The sequence below is a fragment of the Mastacembelus armatus genome, chromosome 17, assembly GCF_900324485.2.
Source record: "Mastacembelus armatus chromosome 17, fMasArm1.2, whole genome shotgun sequence".
Lineage (NCBI taxonomy): Eukaryota > Metazoa > Chordata > Actinopteri > Synbranchiformes > Mastacembelidae > Mastacembelus > Mastacembelus armatus.
In genome coordinates, this window is record NC_046649.1 from 1,413,038 (window position 1) to 1,432,458 (window position 19,421).

Consider the following 19,421-nt stretch of genomic DNA (forward strand, 5'->3'; position numbering starts at 1 on the left):
CCAAGGCTGTTGATATACAGCGTGGGCCATTTATATGGATACACCTTAATAAAATGGGAATGGTTGGTGATATTAACCCTCTGGGGTCGACGCACGCGCTGGCGCGTTTTGACGCATCATTTCCTGATAAGGCCGAAACAAACTTAAATTGCTCCGTCACTTCTGATCGTACAGATAAAAGACGTATATCATTTAAATCTGTAAAGGGTCTAGTTTTAGTGGTATACCATCATAATAACAACAAAACGTTGTGCTTCTTTTAAATAAAGAAAGCCGACAGGGTGCGCTCTCGGACTTTTCTGTCTCTGCCATTTCTCTTCACAGACGCGTAAATAAAACAACCAGAATCTCAGCGAATACTTGGCTCATAAAAATAAGAATTATATGGCTAGAAAGCTTGAAATGTTTTCTTTTGAGTGAAACAATTCAAGTCAAATACAAATCATCACTTTTTATTTAATCCGTATGAACGTAAGGAGAAGTCCGTTTTTTCCTGTCTCACCTCATTACAGGTAAAGCGGTCCCGCCTTGTACACTGTCCACTGTTCACATGTAAATAATCTCAGGTGAACCAGGTAAATATGTGCACGCCCCCGAGAAATGACACAAAATATCAAACTTCATCATAGAATTTACTCACTTTTTAGGCGCGTTTGGAATATGGCGCGTTACGCACATGAAGCGGCGCTCCTTACATTCCTCACAGAGACAAATAGTTTAGCTTGTCCTCAGAGTAAAAACACTGATTTTAACTCAAATGAGGATCGTTTGGCTCCTCATTGTGTTGTATTGTACAGCACTAATCCGTCCCATCTACATTGACTGATAGGCTCATTATGCGCGCCTTTGTCTGGACGTTCAGTGCGTCTTTTGTCTTCTCAGGTAAATCACATGACTATTCATCCTCAGACACACCCTCTTGCATATGGCCTTTCTGGACAAAAAGTGTCTTAGAAAATTTAAATCAGTGTATTGTTTACTGTGAATGTGTGAACAAGATGACATTCACAGCACTCTGAAGTAAACACTTTAGCCTACAACATGCTGGTCTCCAAAGTCTTGTGAACCAATGTTCTGTTTGTGTTTTATGGTCTTATTTCAGTGAGTAAAAAATTGTAGTTTTTCACTAGCCATGCATAAACACTTTTTTCTCAAAAACACAATGTATAAACTTGAAGCTCACATATTATTGTAGCCAATTTTGTGCTGATTACAGTGTTATTAGACTTTAGACATTAATATGTTTAAAAAATGCTGAAAAAAGCACAAATGTCAGGACATGTCAAAATTTGTCCAGGCCCCAAAAACCCCCTCAGACCCCAGAGGGTTAACGTCCTGTTTGTGGCACATTAGTATATGTGAGGGGGCAAACTTTTCAAGATGGGTGGTGACCATGGTGGCCATTTGGAAGTCGGCCATCTTGGATCCAACTTTTGTTTTTTCAATAGGAAGAGGGTCATGTGACACATCAAACTTATTGGGAATTTCACAAGAAAAACGTAACTTTATTCTTTCATGAGTTATTTACAAGTTTCGCTTTGTTCACAGCCATTGACATGTCGAAGAGGTTAACACGTGATGAGCGGATCGAAATTGTGTTGATATCTGGTGAACGCAGTAACCGGGTCATTGCAGCAGATTTCAATGCAAGACACCCTAAGAGACCACCCATCTCCCATGCTACAGTTAGCAAACTGCTTGCTAAGTTTCGTGAAACTGGTTCAGTGTTGGATTTGCCAAAATGTGGACGCATGAAAACTGTCACTAATGAACGAACATCAGTGGCTGTCCTAGCTTCATTCAGCAAGAGCCCACAGCGTAGCACTCGCCGCATGTCACTGGAGAGTGGCATTAGTCGAACATCCCTTCGGCGGATATTAGCTACTCACAAATGGCACCCTTACAAACTCCAGCTACTGCAGCATCTCAACGAGGATGACCCAGATCGGTGCACACAATTTGCAGAATGGGCAAAACAAAAATTGGAACAGGACCCTCAGTTCACGCAGAAGATTTTGTTCAGTGATGAGGCAAACTTTTATGTGAATGGTGAAGTTAACAAACAAAACCACCGCTATTGGTCTGACACTAACCCACATTGGATAGATCCCTCCAAGACTGTTGGAACAAAAAAAGTGATGGTATGGTGTGGTATATGGGGTACAAAGATAGTGGGGCCATTCTTCAATGGAAACCTCAAGGCCACTGGATATTTGAAATTGCTACATGATGATGTGTTTCCCTCTTTATGCACTGAAGCTGGCACGTTCCCTGAGTTTTTCCAGCAAGATGGTGCACCACCACATTATGGGTGTCAGGTCCGAGCATTCCTAGATGAACAGTTTCCTGAAAAGTGGATTGGTCATCGTGGGCCAGTTGAATGGCCCCCAAGGTCTCCCGATCTGACCCCCTTAGACTTTTATCTTTGGGGTCATCTGAAGGCAATTGTCTATGGTGTGAAGATACGAGATGTGCAGCACCTGAAACTACGGATACTGGAAGCCTGTGCTGGCATTTCTCCTGTGGTGTTGCTATCAGTGTGTGAAGAGTGGGAGAAGAGGGTTGCATTGACAATCCATCACAATGGGCAGCACATTGAACACATTTTATAAGTGGTCAGAAACTTGTAAATAACTCATGAAAGAATAAAGTTATGTTAAAACCAAGCACACCATTGTTTTTCTTGTGAAATTCCCAATAAGTTTGATGTGTCACATGACCCTCTTCCTATTGAAAAAACAAAAGTTGGATCCAAGATGGCAGACTTCCAAATGGCCACCATGGTCACCACCCATCTTGAAAAGTTTGCCCCCTCACATATACTAATGTGCCACAAACAGGACGTTAATATCACCAACCATTCCCATTTTATTAAGGTGTATCCATATAAATGGCCCACCCTGTAGAAGCAGATTTCAGCATCTTTTCTTTGCTTTATACAGTTGAAATCCACTCAGCTGAGCACAGAGTCTGGTACAAGATCACACAGCCATGTTTTCGTGAAGCACAAAACACAGGACAAAAGTCTTTGAGAGGAATATCCCAGGGAGCGCAGTGCATAATCCGCACCGGCGGAGACGCACAAACACACCTGAGCGTTTCCCTCTTCTGTGGGGCCTCACTTTATGTGCTTCCTTGATCAAAATAGCAAGTAAATCCACGGTAGAAATAAATCCACAGGGATAGAAGCTCTGATGTTCATGAGCTCTTCCTTGGAGTAGGAGCCACCAGAACTGTGGCAGAAAACTGGATAAAAACACAAAACAAGGCAAAGTAGAGCGCACCGAAACACCAAGGTAGCTGTCCGCGGTACGATCTTGGTCTGATAGATCTAGTTCTGGCTTTGGTTGAGCGAATGCTGGCGTGTTTGACTGCCACTGCTCTCCGGCATATGTTTTTAGTTCTGATCTTCAATTTCTGGAGTTTGTTTGTTTTTTTGAGTTTTATTTTGTCTCATTTGAGTTTGGTTTTATTCATGTAAGATGTACCTCTTGCAGACTGTTTCTGGGTAAATGAATCCACTTCCTATTGTATAGGTCACTAACAGGCGGACCGCGGTTCGGGTGCGGACCCAAAAGCTGCCCCATACGGACACGGACCTACAGCCAAAACAGAAGGTTATGATTTAAAACCTAACGGGGCACTTTTATTTCCACCGGCGCCGCTTTTGTAGACTTTACGATAGTGGAAACGCACAGACCAATTGCATGCGAGTTGAGCCATCCCACGTGTTACCACTCAGCCAATCAAGTCTGTGCATTCCAGGCGGTAAACATTACGACTCTACAGTGTAAACAGAGCTAGAGGCAAGTTACACATGAAAAGACGGTACAAAGAAAAAGAAAAAAGGCGATACATGTAGAAAACAAAGGAAGAGAAACAGGTGAGTGAGATGGAGAAAGAGAGAGAAAAATAAGGAACAAATGGCGCCCTCCAAAAAAAGAAAAGTGGACTGCGAAAATAGTGCATTTAATCCGGAATGGACAGACTCATTTCTATTCATACTTCCCACTGGGAACACTAAACCAGTGTGTCTCATATGTTCAGAAACCGTGGCACTTATTAAAAGTGCCAATGTGAAACGCCATTATGAGACACAACATAAAGATTATGAATTAATTTGAATTGACAGTCAGGTACTGATTGCATGCAGATGTTGATAAAACTACTAGGCTACTTAAATATATATCACACTAACTAGTTAGACATTATGATCTTCCAGACCTTTGCTTTAAGAAATTTTCTCAAACTGGACCTATTTAAATTTTAGTTGAATACCCCTGTCCTATTGCAAGCGTGTTGTGCTGTGTGTGCTGTATAGTTCATCTACAAATTAGCAACAGACTAGTTTTAGTCTAACACACCTATAAACTAACTAAACAGTCTAAACAATTCATTAACTGCTAAACATTCCGGTACTAGTCAAGTACCTTTCTATTTTGACCAGTATTTATTGCTATTCCCAGACTTAGCGCTCGTTAGGTTACCAGTTAGATTAGCTAGCTAGTAGCATGGCTTCTCCTTCTCTCTCTTTCTCTCCTGCTTGGTGTGCCACGTTTAGTTATTCCTCTTCCTCCTTTAGAGATAAAGATACTTGTGATCAGTGTAAGGTTCTCCTAGCTTTGGAAGCGTGGCTCCACACCTAAAGTTTGACAATCCAGAGTGGGGACCGGGACACAGACACTCAATCTAAAACGCCTCTCTGCAGTTACCTGAGAGCTGTCACCACTCTCAAACCCCATAGAGATTGTGTCTCCCCTCAAACATATAAATCAAATAAATCAGAGTTAAAGTTAACACAAGAGGAGTTAATCATAAAAACCTAATAAAAATTAAGACCACTACTCTTATTGAACAGAAAAACAGAACACTCAGATGTGGATTATTAAATATTAGCTCTCTTTTGTCTAAATCTCTGTTAGTAAATGATTTGATAACTGATTACCAAATTGACTTACTCTGTCTTACTGAAATCTGGCTGCAGCAGGATGAATATGTCAGTTTGAATGAATCAAACCCCCCTCCCCCCGTCATAAAAATTGTCATGTTCCTCGAAGCACAGGTCGAGGTGGAGGAGTAGCTGCAATCTTCCACTCAAACTTATTAAACTTTCATTCTCAGAATGGTTATAACTCATTTGAGAGCATCACTCTTAGTCTCTCACATCAAAACTGGAAAACACAAAAACCAGTTCTATTTGTCATTGTGTACCATCCACCTGTCCCTTACTCAGAGTTTTTAACTGAATTTCCAGACTTCCTGTCTGATTTAATGCTTAGTTCAGATAAAGTCATTATAGTGGGAGATTTTAAAATTCATGAAGATGTCTTAGCACTGCATTTAATTCAACATTAGACTCAATACGTTTCACTCAAAATGGTAATAAACCCACCCACTGTTTCAATCACACTCTTGATCTTGTTCTGACCTATGGCATTGAAATTCAACATTTAATAGTTTTTCCCCAAAATTTTATGTTGTCAGATCATTCTTTAATAACTTCTGAATTTAAGAAAATGGATCATGCAGCATTCGGAAGAAAATTCCACTACAGTAGATGTTTATCTGAGAATACTATTAATAAATTTAAGAATATGATTCCATCTTTATTTACATCTATGCCATGTACCAGCACAGTGGAGGGCAGCTGCCTCAATCCCACTCCCTACCAAATTGATCATGTTGTTGACAGTGCTGTTGCCTCACTGCGTGAAACGCTTGACACTGTGGATCCTATGAAAAAAAAGTTAGTGAATCAGAGGAGATTAGCCCCATGGTACAGTTTATATATTTGTACCTTAAAGCAGGAATCATTACAAAGGCTGAAAAGGAAGTGGCGTTCCACAAACTTAGAGGAATTTTATCTAGCCTGGAAAAACAGTTTATTAACATATAAAAAAGCTCTCTGTAAAGCCAGAACTGCATACTATTCATCACTAATAGAGGAAAATAAGAACAATTTTTTTCAGCACTGTAGCCAGGCTGACAAAAAGTCACAGCTCTGTTGAGCCCAGTGTTCCCTTAGCTCTCAGCAGTGATGAATTTATGAGTTTCTTTACAAATAAAATCACAACTATTAGAGATAAAATTCAGCAGATGCTTCCTATACCTGCAATAAATGAATCTTCTACTACAGTAGCTCTTGAATCATCTATAAGACCTCAGTTATGTTTAGACTGCTTTTTAGATGTCTCTGAATTTACATCAGTAGTTGCTTCATCTAAATCATCAACATGTGTCTTAGACCCCATCCCGACTAGACTGCTCAAAACCACCCTGTCATTACTTAGCTCATCTTTATTAGACTTGGTAAATGTATCTCTAGTATCAGGCTACGTACCACAGGCTTTGAAGACTGCAGTAATCAAACCCTTACTCAAAAAGCCTAGTCTTGATCCAGGAGTCATGGCTAATAATAGACCAATATCCAACCTACCATTTATTTCTAAAAGCCTTGAAAAAGCTGTTGCTAAGCAGCACTGACACAGGAATGACCTATTTGAAGACTTTCAATCAGGATTTAGAGCATATCATTGTACAGAAACAGCACTGTTAAAAGTCACCAACGATCTTCTCTTAGCCTCAGATAATGGACCTGTTTCTATACTTGTCCTCCTTGACCTTAGTGCTTCATTCCACACTATTGACCACAGCATGTTATTATAGAGGCTGGAGCATGTGACTGGTATCAGGAGGAACAGCATTAAAATGGTTCCAATCCTATTTATCGGACAGATTCCAGTTTGTTCATGTCCATGATGAACCTTCCATGTGCACAAATGTTAGTTATGGAGAGCCACAAGGTTCTGTGCTAGGGCCGATTCTGTTCACCTTGTACATGCTTCCTTTAGGCTATGTCATTAGGAAGCACTCTATTAATTATTAATTACCACTGTTATGCAGTGTTATACTCAGCTGTATCTATCTATCTATGAAACCTGATAACACAAAGCAGTTAATCAGACTTCAAGCGTGTCTAACTGACATAAAGGCCTGGATGACCAGTAACTTTCTATTTTTAAATTCAGAGAAAACAGAAGTTACTGTATTTGGGCATAAAAATCTCAGAAATAACTTTTATAAAATTATAGCTACTTTAGATGGCATAGCCCTGGCCTCCAGCACTACTGTGAAAAACCTTGGAGTTATTTTTGACCAGGACATGTCCTTTAATTCACACATAAAACAAATCTCTAGAACTGCCTTCTTTCACCTGCGCAACATTGCCAAAATTAGGAACATCCTGTCTCAAAATGATGCAGAAAAACTACTCCATGCATTTGTTACCTCAAGGCTAGATTATTGTAACTCATTACTATCTGGATGTCCCAGTAACTCCATATAAAGCGTCCAGTTAATCCAGAATGCTGCAGCCAGTGTCCTGACAGGGACTAGCAAGAGAGATCATATTTCTCCTGAATGAGCTACACTTCATCTCTGCCTGTAAAATCCAGAATAGAATTTAAAATCCTTCTTCTCACATACAAATTCCTTCATGATCAAGCTCCTTCATACCTTTAAAGACCTCATAGTACCATATTATCCCAATAGAGCACTTCTCTCTCAGAGTGCAGGTCAACTTGTGGTTGCCAGAGTTACCAAAAGTAGAATGGGTGAGTCTTTAGCTATCAAGCTCCTCTCCTGTGGAATCAACTCCCAGTCTGGGTTCAGGAGGCAGACACTCTGTACTTTTAAGGCTAGACTTAAAACCTTCCTCTTTGACAAAGTGTATAGTTAGGGCTGGCTCAGGTAACCCCAAACCATCCCAAAGTTATGCTGCTATAGGCCGAGGACCATTGGTGCACTGAGCTCCCCTACCCTAACCCTCCCTTCCCCTCTCTTCCTCCCCCTCACATTCCACCACTGAATATCACTAATCTTTCTCTCTCCCGTAGTTTGTGCTCTCTCCCTCTCTCTCTGTTCTCTCTCTGTACCTTCTGCAGGTGTCCCCAGTCCTGGAGCAGTATATCGCTGATGTGCAGTTACTGGCCCCACCAACCTGCAGTGTCTATTTGTTGTTTATTGTTGCTGTTCTTTTCTCTCTACTCTATCCACTCACCCCAACTGGTCAAGGCAGAAGGCCGCCCAAACTGAGCCCGGTTCTGCCGGAGGTTTTTTCTTCCGTTAAAGGGAGTTTTTCCTCTCCACTGTCGCCAAGTGCTTGCTCATAAGGGATTTGTTGGGTTCTTAGTTTTTGCAAAGTGCCTTGAGATGATGTATTGTGATTTGGCGCTATACAAATAAAATTGAACTGAATCTTGCACTTGTTTTAAATAAAGAATTTTACCTCATCCTCTCTGTCAGTTTTCTTCTAGCTCATTCAATGAAAAAGAAATTATTTTGAACCTAACATAAACTAAACACAGCAAAGACACAAGTACTCACTATAAATTACTACCCTTCTCAAAAAATCAGGCAATATGCAATAAAATGGAAGACTAAAATAATTAATTAGGAGAAATAGGAAGTAAAAGTGTTCAAGAAAATAATAATAACATCATTAGACTTATTATACATATAGAGTAAACTTGTAAGGTTGTGAGGGAAACTGATAATAAGGTGGCCCTTGATTGCAATTTTATACCAGGAATTAGTGATACAGGATTTAGATATTGGAGGAATAAGGGAATCACTGCAGTATGTACACTCACTCATAAGGGCCCATTTAAAAGCTTCTTGAACACACAAACAGAATTTGGATTGGGACAAGGAGATTTTTACAAGTACCTAAAAATAAGGGATTACTATAGCCAATAGATAAAACCGGTAATATCAGTGGAAGGCAATACATTAATTGACATTCCTACTGTAGCCTATAAGAAGAAAACTACAAAAATCATTTCTAAACTAGATCAAAGGTTAAGAAAATGAAAAAGAAAACAGATACTGAATATATTAAAACAAAATGGGAAAGAGAGCTTAACATAGAAACTGAGCAAGAGGATTGGCGCTCAATGTTAAACTCACAGCATTCATCTACGAATTGGAAAAACTGGAGAATATTTGGCTATTTGACTCATTTTTATTACACCACAAATCATAAGTTAATTAATAAACGATGTTGGAGGTAGTGTGGAAACTTGGGAACCAATCACTCCCACATATTTTGGTCCTGTCCGAAGATAAAGACATTTTGGGAACAACTTTGTTTGGATATTTGGATATGAAATACCCAACACAGCTGAAGTTTTGTTTTTTGTTTTTTCATCTTAAGGAGAATGTGGTTAAAAAGAAAGACTGGTATCTCTGTAAAATATCATCAATAGCCTGTAAAAAGAATGAATTACAAAAAACTGGTATAGCCCAGAACCACCACGTCCCAAACAATGGAAGAACATTGTGAATAATATCTATGTGATGGAAAAGATGACCTATGAACAATTGTGTCTTAGAAAAATTGTATTTTTGTACACCAGCTTTAACTGAGAAGTTTTTATGCGTGTGTGTTTTGTTTTGTTATAAATAAACAAGTTAAATAAAATTTGTTTACTTACAAACTATCCATCTTGCTTATTCCTATTTAGCGTCACAGGGGTCTGCTGGAGCCTATCCGAGCTCTCTTTGGGTGAAAGGCAGGGGTACACTCTGGACAGGTCACCAGCTCATCACAGGGCCACATAGAGACAAACAACCTCACACACTCACACTCACTCCTATGGGCAATTTAGAATCACCACTCAACCTGACATACATGTTTTTGGACTGTGGGAGGAAACCGGAGTACCCGGAGTAAACCCACGCAAGCACGTGGGTGCTTGCGTCTAGAACATGCAAACTCCACACAAAAAGGCCAGGTTGTGAACCCAGGACCTTCTTCCTGTGAGGCAATAGTGCTAACCACTCAGCCACCATGCTGCCCCACAGAAGTTCAATTCAATTCAATTCAGTTTGTATAGTGCCAAATCACAATATAATCATCTCCAGGCATTTACAAAAAAATAAAAAGTCATCCTATTAATTATGATTATGCCATTCTAGTTAAAAAATGATATATGTTAATGCTATATACAGTTGCTTCAGAAAGTGTTCAGACCCAATTTAAGAACAATGGTCCATGGTTAAGGAGAAAAGGTGATGTTTTCTAGCACTCTGATAGTTTTGATAGTAAGTCTTGGGTCCTCTATTGGTCATCCTCCCTCTACTTCCACAAACACTTTAAGAACTATCAATAGCTCAGCATTGTTTCAACCTTCGATAATTGTTTCTGCCCTGCCTTTGACAAGAGGTTTTTAACTCTGTGTGCTTGTCCACTCTGTATTGAGTACTGCAGTCAAGAAGTCAAACAGGGCTGACAGGGAGCATGCTGGAGGGCAATCGCCCAATGTGATGACCACCCACTCAACCTGACATACATGTTTTTGGGCTGTGGGAGGAAATTGGAGTACCTGGAGTAAACCCATGCAAGCACAGGATAGCCCCTGCTGGGTTTCGAACCAGGAACCTTTTTGCTGTGAGGCAACAGTACCAACCACTAAGGCACCATGCTGCCTTAAATAAAAGGTTAAAAAAAAAAACAATGCTGATTTTGCTGCATGGTTTATGCAGATACAAATAGAATCTTCAATGCATTGGTATGTCAGTAAAATGTTTCCAGCCAACTTTTTTTTTAATATAATCAAACAATGAAATACATTTGTTACAAAACATATCTATGTTTGCAGTTTAGTTTGCTAGGAGTGTTTTAGGAAAGGGGTGGTTGATTGTCCTCAACTGTTAATCAAGTGAAAATTACTCTCAATGGCATTATTAGCCTTCAAAGCAGCATTTTGCATTGTCTGAGGAGGGGTGGAATCTGGTGCTGCACATGAAGATGCATAAAATATTTTTATGGTAGTAGATGCAGGTACACATCCTGGGTAGTAATGTTACGCTCTGATATGGAAAAAAACGTATGTGCTTCAAAAATCCGTGAGTACTCATTTATGATATTGACATCTACTATATACAGTGGGTACGGAAAGTATTAAGACCCCTTTAAATTTTTCACTCTTTGTGTCATTGCAGCCATTTGCCAAAATCAAAAAAGTTCATTTTTATTTCTCATTAATGTACACTCAGCACCCCATCTTGACAGAAAAAAAACAGAAATGTAGAAATTTTTGCAAATTTATTAAAAAAGAAAAACTGAAATATCACATGGTCATAAGTATTCAGACCCTGTGCTCAGTATTGAGTAGAAGCACCCTTTTGAGCTAGTACAGCCATGAGTCTTCTTGGGAATGATGCATCAAGTTTTTCACACCTGGATTTGGGGATCCTCTGCCATTCTTCCTTGCAGATCCTCTCCAGTTCTGTCAGGTCGGATGGTGAACGTTGGTGGACAGCCATTTTCAGGTCTCTCCAGAGATGCTCAATTGGGTTTAGGTCAGGGCTCTGGCTGGGCCAGTCAAGAACGGTCACAGAGTTGTTCCAAAGCCACTCCTTTGTTATTTTAGCTGTGTGCTTAGGTTCACTGTCCTGTTGAAAGGTGAACCTTCAGCCAAGTCTGAGGTCCTGAGCACTCTGGAAGAGGTTTTCTTCCAGGATATCTCTGTACTTGGCCGCATTCATCTTTCCTTCAATTGCAACCAGTCGTCCTGTCCCTGCAGCTGAAAAACACCCCCATAAAATGATGCTCCCACCACCATGTTTCACTGTAGGGATTGCATTGGGCAGGTGATGAGCAGTGCCTGGTTTTCTCCACACATACCGCTTAGAATTAACGCCAAAAAGTTCAATCTTGGTCTCATCAGACCAGAGCATCTTATTTCTCATAGTCTGGGAGTCCTTCATGTGTTTTTTGGCAAACTCTATGCGGGCTTTCATGCACTGAGGAGAGGCTTCCGTCGGGCTACTCTGCCATAAAGCGCCTGCAGTGATAGTTGACTTTGTGGAACTTTCTCCCATCTCCCTACTGCATCTCTGGAGCTCAGCCACAGTGATCTTTGGGTTCTTCTTTACCTCTCTCACCAAGGCTCTTCTCCCACGATTGCTCAGTTTGGCTGGACGGCCAGGTCTAGGAAGAGTTCTGGTCGTCCCAAACTTTTTCCATTTGAGGATTATGTAGGCCACTGTGCTCTTAGGAACCTTGAGTGCTGCAGAAATTCTTTTGTAACCTTGGCCAAATCTGTGCCTTGCCACAGTTCTGTCTCTGAGCTCCTTGGGCAGTTCCTTCGACCTCATGACTCTCATTTGCTCTGACATGCACTGTGAGCTGTAAGGTCTTATATAGACAGGTGTGTGCCTTTCCTAATCAAGTCCAATCAGTTTAATGCTGGACTCCAATGAAGGAGCAGAACCATCTCAAGGAGGATCAGAAGAAATGGACAGCATGTGAGTTAAATATGAGTGTCACTGCTAAGGGTCTGAATACTTATGACCATGTGATATTTCAGTTTTTCTTTTTTAATAAATTTGCAAGAATTTCTACATTTCTGTTTTTTTCTGTCAAGATGGGGTGCTGAGTGTACATTAATGAGAAATAAAATGAACTTTTTTGATTTTGGCAAATGGCTGCAATGACACAAAGAGTGAAAAATTTAAAGGGGTCTGAATACTTTCCGTACCCACTGTATCTGTGTTTATATGTTTTCACTGATCAGTATATATAAAAATACATTTTAATGTTAATTGAATACTGTTGATCTTGCTGTGTATACATGTACAAACTACCAAAATATCTTATCCTCTAGCACAAAAGTAATTTTTCTGACTATAGTTTAAATTTTATTTACTTAAAGATTTATTATCTGCAGAGTCTCAGAGTGAAAATTAAAAGTAACTCCTATCTACATCTCAGAGTACAGCTTCAAAAGGAATTGAAATCCGATCTCCTGCATGAAAGCAGTGTTACTCACCTCAGCCAAACTTCCCTATCATACTAGACACTAGACATTACTGTGGGGAAAGGCAGGGATATTTATTAATCACCCCCTCCACTGTTGCCAAGTGCTTGCTCACAAGTTATTTTTGGGTTTTTTTTGTCTGTTGTTAAGTGTCTTGAGATGATTGTATTGTGATTTGGCACTATACAAATAAAATTGAATTGAATTGAATTAAATTGAATTTATTCAAAAAGTAGGTTATATCAGAATATAGTCAAATACATTTTTTGTGATATTGGTCAAAATGCAAGTTTTAAATATATGTATTTAATATGTAACCTTATGCATATTTCAAAGTATTTTTAATTTGATATATATTTCAACATATGTTATGTTATTTTGGTTTGTTTAAATTTCACCCAATATGCATGAATGGGAAAAGAGCTGTCAAGAACACACTGCAGCTTCCAGTGGGCTGAGCAAGGCTTTGCAGCTGGTGCATAGTCAGCTTTCATATTGGTGCCAAAACCTCACTTTAACCTTAATTTCTATTACTACATCAAGTAGCCAAATAATTCTTTTACCATAAGATGGACCTAAGAAAAGGCCATAAGGGAATGTATTTGATGACACCATAGAGTGAATAGTATGTCTGCGATAAGAGATTTTCATGCTGTACAAGGTCATTGAGGTCATGGTATATAAGATTCAGAACAATGAACGATAGCTAGTAGTACCTGGGGAATTACTCAGGTTTGTGTGTTACTGTTGCAAGTGCATAATAAAAACTTTTGGCTCAGACTTTGTTGACTGGAGAGTTTGATTTCAAACAATGGGAGATGAGAAAAGAGAAAAAGTATATGTGGCGGCTTGTGGCTTGTTCAACAGCTTCACTCAGCCCTGGCCCTAACTTTCCACAACAGTTACATAACCTATCTATGTTTGCACTTTAGTTGCACAGCAATGTATTGAAAAAGAAGGTTGGCTGATTGTCCTCATGAAGTCAAATATTCATTCATTATCCACACCCCCTTATTCCTACTTAGGGTCACTCCAACAGATGGAGCCTATCTCAGCTCTCTTTTGGTGAAAGGCAGGGGTACACCCTGGACAGGTCACCAGTCCATCACAGGGCCTGAAGTCAAACAAAAACTTCCAAAATGTTAAAGTAACACATGATTTGCACACAATAATCACAGTTTATAGCAAACCTTGACCACAGGGATTTTTCTTTATGCATTCATTATAGTATGGGCTACAGTATGGTCTGTGCATGCACAGGGTGTTGTACATGTAAGTGTAAGGTCAGCGCCAGCTTCAGACATTTTAATGTAACACATGCCTTGCCACAGTACAAACGACAAACAGTCGCAGTGAAAGTTGCAGCCTACCTACCATGGCAGAATGTGACACTTTGAACTGCTAATACTATGAAAAAGGTTGTTTATTTATATATATATTGTGGATATTTTATTATTTTATTATCATACTATTTTAACATTAACATACTATTTTATTGTGCAGTTTACAGTGAGAGAGAACCAGCTGTACAGTAGGATTTAAACTTTACCTTTTGGCTCTCTTCATAGCAGAGCTGTCGGGTTGTCTTTATCTGCTGTATCAGCATCTCTTTGTGTTTTTCTAATTTAACCAGAGTCTCCTCCAGCTCCTTGTGATCTGATTGCTGCTCTTGAAGCTCCAGGTTTTCCACCACCACTGCATTCTCTAGCTCCTACAGACACAGACACACATTATTTGAGTTTAAAAACGATTCATAATACAAATTTATCTGAGGTGAGATAAGTTAAACTTTACTAATCCCCAATGCACTTAGTGGGACCATTAGGTGTTTTCCAACAGGACAACGACCCCAGACACACATCTAGGTAATGTAAGAGCTGCCTCTCTAAAAGGATAATTTTGGAGTGTTGCATCAAATGACCTGGCCTCCACAGTCACCTGATCTACATCCAATTGAGATAGTCTTAGACCGGAGAATGAAGGAAAAACAGCCAACAAATACTCAACACCTGTGGGAACTGCTTCAAGATTGTTGGAAAACCATTCCATGTTGAGACATGAGGCTGACTGAAAGTTTGCCAAAAGTGTGCAAAGCTGTCATCAAAGCAAAAGGTGACTACAGTGTACCCCCGCGAAGTCGCAGTTCAGACTTTGCGGCCTTAGTCGTTCACAGATTTTCCTTGGAACCTAACTAATTGTTTGCGGAACCCCCCGCAATTTCATAGAACCGCAAATATCCTCCGCAATTTTTTATGTTTTTTTTCATGGCAATATATAATTTTTAATGCGTTTTTGTTATGGGGTGTGTGGTTGAAGGAGAGGCACAGGACCCACGTGCAGGACACAGTCTTTTTTATTAATTTTTGGACACACCAGGCTCAGGCACCGCAGAGAACCTTCTCCTCACTCAGGACACAATACACAGATTCAGGATACTCCACCACTTGGCGCATAGACAATTGTAACAGATATGAACAAACATTAACCCTCTAGCGAGGAACAAAGGGGAGCAGAAAATATATATACACTAGAAACAAAGCCTAATCAAACACAGGTGAAAACTATCTTTCTGATAGCTACCTATGATTAACATAGGTAAAACCGTAAACCAGAGACCAAAATAAGAATCCATACAGGAAGTCAAAAATACCAAACCCTAACAGTTTAAACACTAAATTATTAAGAACAATGTAATATACTAATTTAGGTTACTAATTTATTTACTAATAATGTATTAAGAGTTTGGGGGTTGAAATGAAATTAAAGTGTTTTAGAAGCATATTTGGGGCCATATTTAGGATTTAAACTATAAAAATAGGCTTTTTTTTGACCCCATCCAAAATTCGCATTTTTTCACAATTTGCGGGAGCTCTAGGAACGTAACCCCCGCGAATTTCAGGGGTTTACTGTACTTTGAAGAATCCAAAATTAAAACCTATACTGGCTTATTTCGTATGCTAAGGCTGGGTGATAAACCGATTTTATCGATCAACTCGAATGTGTAGTTTATATCGACTTGTTTGAATGAAAATAGTGGAGCAAACACATGGAGCCAGATGAGGTCCAATGAAACAATGAGGTCCAATGAAACATCATCTTAAAATAAGGCTTTATCACAACGTCTGATAGTATCAGTTTCATCTGTGTGTGCAGTAAACAAGTAAACTTAGCACAGCTGTCTTCCCCATTATTTATCTTAAGACCAAGCTAAGAAGCAGAGACACTGTACAAGCTTCGCTCTAAAATACACTCAAGTGGTAAAAGAAACCTAATCCATTCCTGTCCTGTGTCTTAGAAACAATACATCTGTGTTTCTATGACACCAGAAAAGACAAAAACAAAGCTGTTTTTAAGCACCCATCAAAGAACAGTGCATATGGCATATTACCACTGGCAACTTAATTTGCTTAGGAACTGACCAGCATGCTAGGATAATGGCCTGCTGTTTGTGTTACAATTAATATCCCTTCTTCTCAGACTAATGAAGCTTAAATTGTCATGATTTGTTTATAAATTGGTATGGATCACGACCCCGTCAAACACAAGTACCCAGAAACCGAAGCAGAGTAAACCACAGTTTATTACGGAGTACAGTAAATGAAGCGTGGGACTGGTTGAAGACCAATGGAGAGGACTGTCAATCCAGGAAGAGTCGGAATGTTGTGGTTTCTCCGGTGGCCAGGACCGGTTCCGCCGGGCTGGTCCTCGGAGATAAAGTGAGTTGTCCGTCTTAGGTCCGCAGAGCAATATCTGACGGTGTGCTGTTCCCTCTGAGGTCGGTCAGAGGCCGGGGTAGTCCCAAGACTCGGAAAACAGGGAACAAACAAGAGACTAGGTTAATATTGAAAAAACAGTAACAAACGTAAGTTTGACGCACCTGAACCTCCACCGGAGCGGAGATCCCCGTAGGTGCTTCCTGTGTGTCAATGAACAGTCAGATAAATAATCCACTAGATTATTCGCTTTCTGAGGTGAGTAGCTGAACATCCGGGTAAGCGAATCACTTTTGTCTTGCAGGCGTGTCGTGTTGTGTGTGTTGTGTGGTTCGTCTGCAGACTGGCGGCAGACTAGCTGTGGTTTGGCACACCTGGGAACCGGCTAGACTTTGAACGGTTCACTGGCTGCTGCATTCCGGTGCTGGTCGGGTACCTTTCTGTTTTGACCGGTGTTTGTTGCTATTTCCTGACTTAGCGCTCGTTGGCCTACCGGTTAGCTTAGCTAGCTAGTTAGCTTGCTAACATGGCCTCTCCCTCTCTCTCTCTCTCCTGCTCGGTGTGCCACATGTTTAGTTATTCCTCTGCCTCCTTTAGCGATAATGATACCTGTATTAAGTGTAAGGTTCTGTTAGCCTTGGAGGCGAGGATCACTGATTTGGAAGCGCGGCTCCGCACCTTCGAACAAAAGCCAGCTAGCCTAGCCCCGTTAGCTGGTGTGGAGCCACCGAGCTCAGGGTCTGTTAGCGGTCCAAGGGCAGCTCCGGAGCAGCCCGGAGAATTAGCCTGGGTGACAGTCCGAAGGAAACATACTCCTAAGCAGAAGCCCACGGCTCATCACCTGCCTGTTCACGTTTCTAATAGATTTTCCCCGCTCAGCGACACACCGGCTGAGAAACCGACTCTGATAATTGGCGATTCCATAGTCAGGAACGTGAAGCTAGAGACACCAGCGACCATAGTCAAATGCATTCCTGGGGCCAGAGTGGGCGACATCGAGTCAAATCTGAAGCTGCTGGCTAAGGCTAATCGTAAATATGGGAAAATTGTTATTCACGTCGGCAGCAATGACACCCGATTACGCCAATCGGAGGTCACTAAAATTAATGTTGAGTCGGTGTGTAACTTTGCTAAATTAATGTCGGACTCCGTAGTTTTCTCTGGACCCCTCCCCAATCTGACCAGCGATGACATGTTTAGCCGCATGTCGTCGTTCCGTCGCTGGCTGTCTAGGTGGTGTCCAGCAAACGATGTGGGCTTCATAGACAATTGGGCCACTTTCTGGGGAAAACCCGGTCTGGTAGCGAGAGATGGCATCCATCCCACTTTGAATGGTGCAGCTCTCATCTCTAGGAATTTGGCCGAGTTTCTTAGCCGACCTAAAGCCTGACAATCCAGGGTGGGGACCGGGATGCAGAGACTCAGTCTAAAACGCTTCTCTGCAGTTTCCTTAGAGCCGCCGCCCCCTTCAAACCACATAGAGACTGTGTCTGCCCCTCGAACATATAAATCAAACAAATCAGAAGTTAACAGAAGAGGAGTTATTCATAAAAACTTAATAAAAATTAAGACCCCTCCTCTTATTGAACAGAAAAACAGAACTGTCAAATGTGGATTATTAAATATTAGGTCCCTTTCTTCTAAATCTCTGTTAGTAAATGATTTGATAACTGATCACCAAATTGACCTACTTTATCTTACTGAAACCTGGTTACAGCAGGATGAATATGTCAGTCTGAATGAATCAACCCCCCTCAGTCATAAAAATTATCATGTTCCTCGAAGCACAGGTCGAGGTGGAGGATTAGCTGCAATCTTCCAGTCAAACTTATTATTAAACTTTCATCCTCAGAACAGTTATAACTCATTTGAGAGCGTCACTCTTAGTCTCTCACATACAAACTGGAAAACACAAAAACCAGTTCTACTTGTCATTTTGTACCGTCCACCTGTTCCTTACTCAGAGTTTTTAACTGAATTCCCTGACTTCCTGTCTGATTTAGTGCTTAGATCAGATAAAGTCATTATAGTGGGAGATTTTAACATTCATGTAGATATTGAAAATAACAGCCTCAGCATTGCATTTAATTCTATATTAGATTCAATTGGTTTCATTCAAAACGTTAATAAACCCACCCACTGTTTTAATCACACCCTTGATCTTGTTCTGACCTATGGCATCGAAATTGAACATCTAATAATTTTTCCCCCAAATCCTGTTTTGTCAGATCATTCTTTAATAACTTTCGAATTTAAAATGATGGATCATGCAGCGTCTGGAAGAAAGTTCCACTACAGCAGATGTTTATCCGACAACGCTGTTAATAAATTTAAGAAAATGATTCCATCTTTATTTGCATCTATGCCAAGTATAAACATAGTGGAGGGCAGCTGCCTTAATCCTACTCCCTACCAAATTGATCATGTTGTTGACAGCGCTGTAACCTCACTGCGTGAAACGCTTGATTCTGTAGCCCCTCTGAAAAAGAAGTTAGTGATTCAGAGAAGACTAGCCCCATGGTATAATTTACATGTTCGTACCTTAAAGCAGGCATCACGAAGGCTGGAAAGGAAGTGGCGTTCCACAAACTTAGAGGAAATTTTTCTAGCCTGGAAAAACAGTCTACTAACATATAAAAAAGCTCTCCGTAAAGCCAGAACTGCATACTATTCATCACTAATAGAGGAAAATAAGAACAATCCCAGGTTTCTTTTCAGCACTGTAGCCAGGCTGACAAAAAGTCACAGCTCCGTTGAGCCCAGTGTTCCCTTAGCTCTCAGCAGTGATGAATTTATGAGTTTCTTTACAAATAAAATCACAACTATTAGAGATAAAATTCAGCAGATGCTTCCTATACCTGCAATAAATGAATCTTTTACTACA

The 19,421-nt window shown here is 40.4% G+C and overlaps 1 protein-coding gene across 1 annotated transcript in view; it reads right to left on the reverse strand.

Moving 5' to 3' along the window:
• Window positions 1-19,421, reverse strand: part of LOC113134100 (uncharacterized) — a 67,893-nt gene that overhangs the window by 28,556 nt on the left and 19,916 nt on the right. The window contains exon 2 of the mRNA XM_026313337.1: window positions 14,374-14,535. Within this exon, the coding sequence (XP_026169122.1) occupies window positions 14,374-14,535 (162 nt within the window). The remainder of the gene's footprint in view (window positions 1-14,373; window positions 14,536-19,421) is intronic.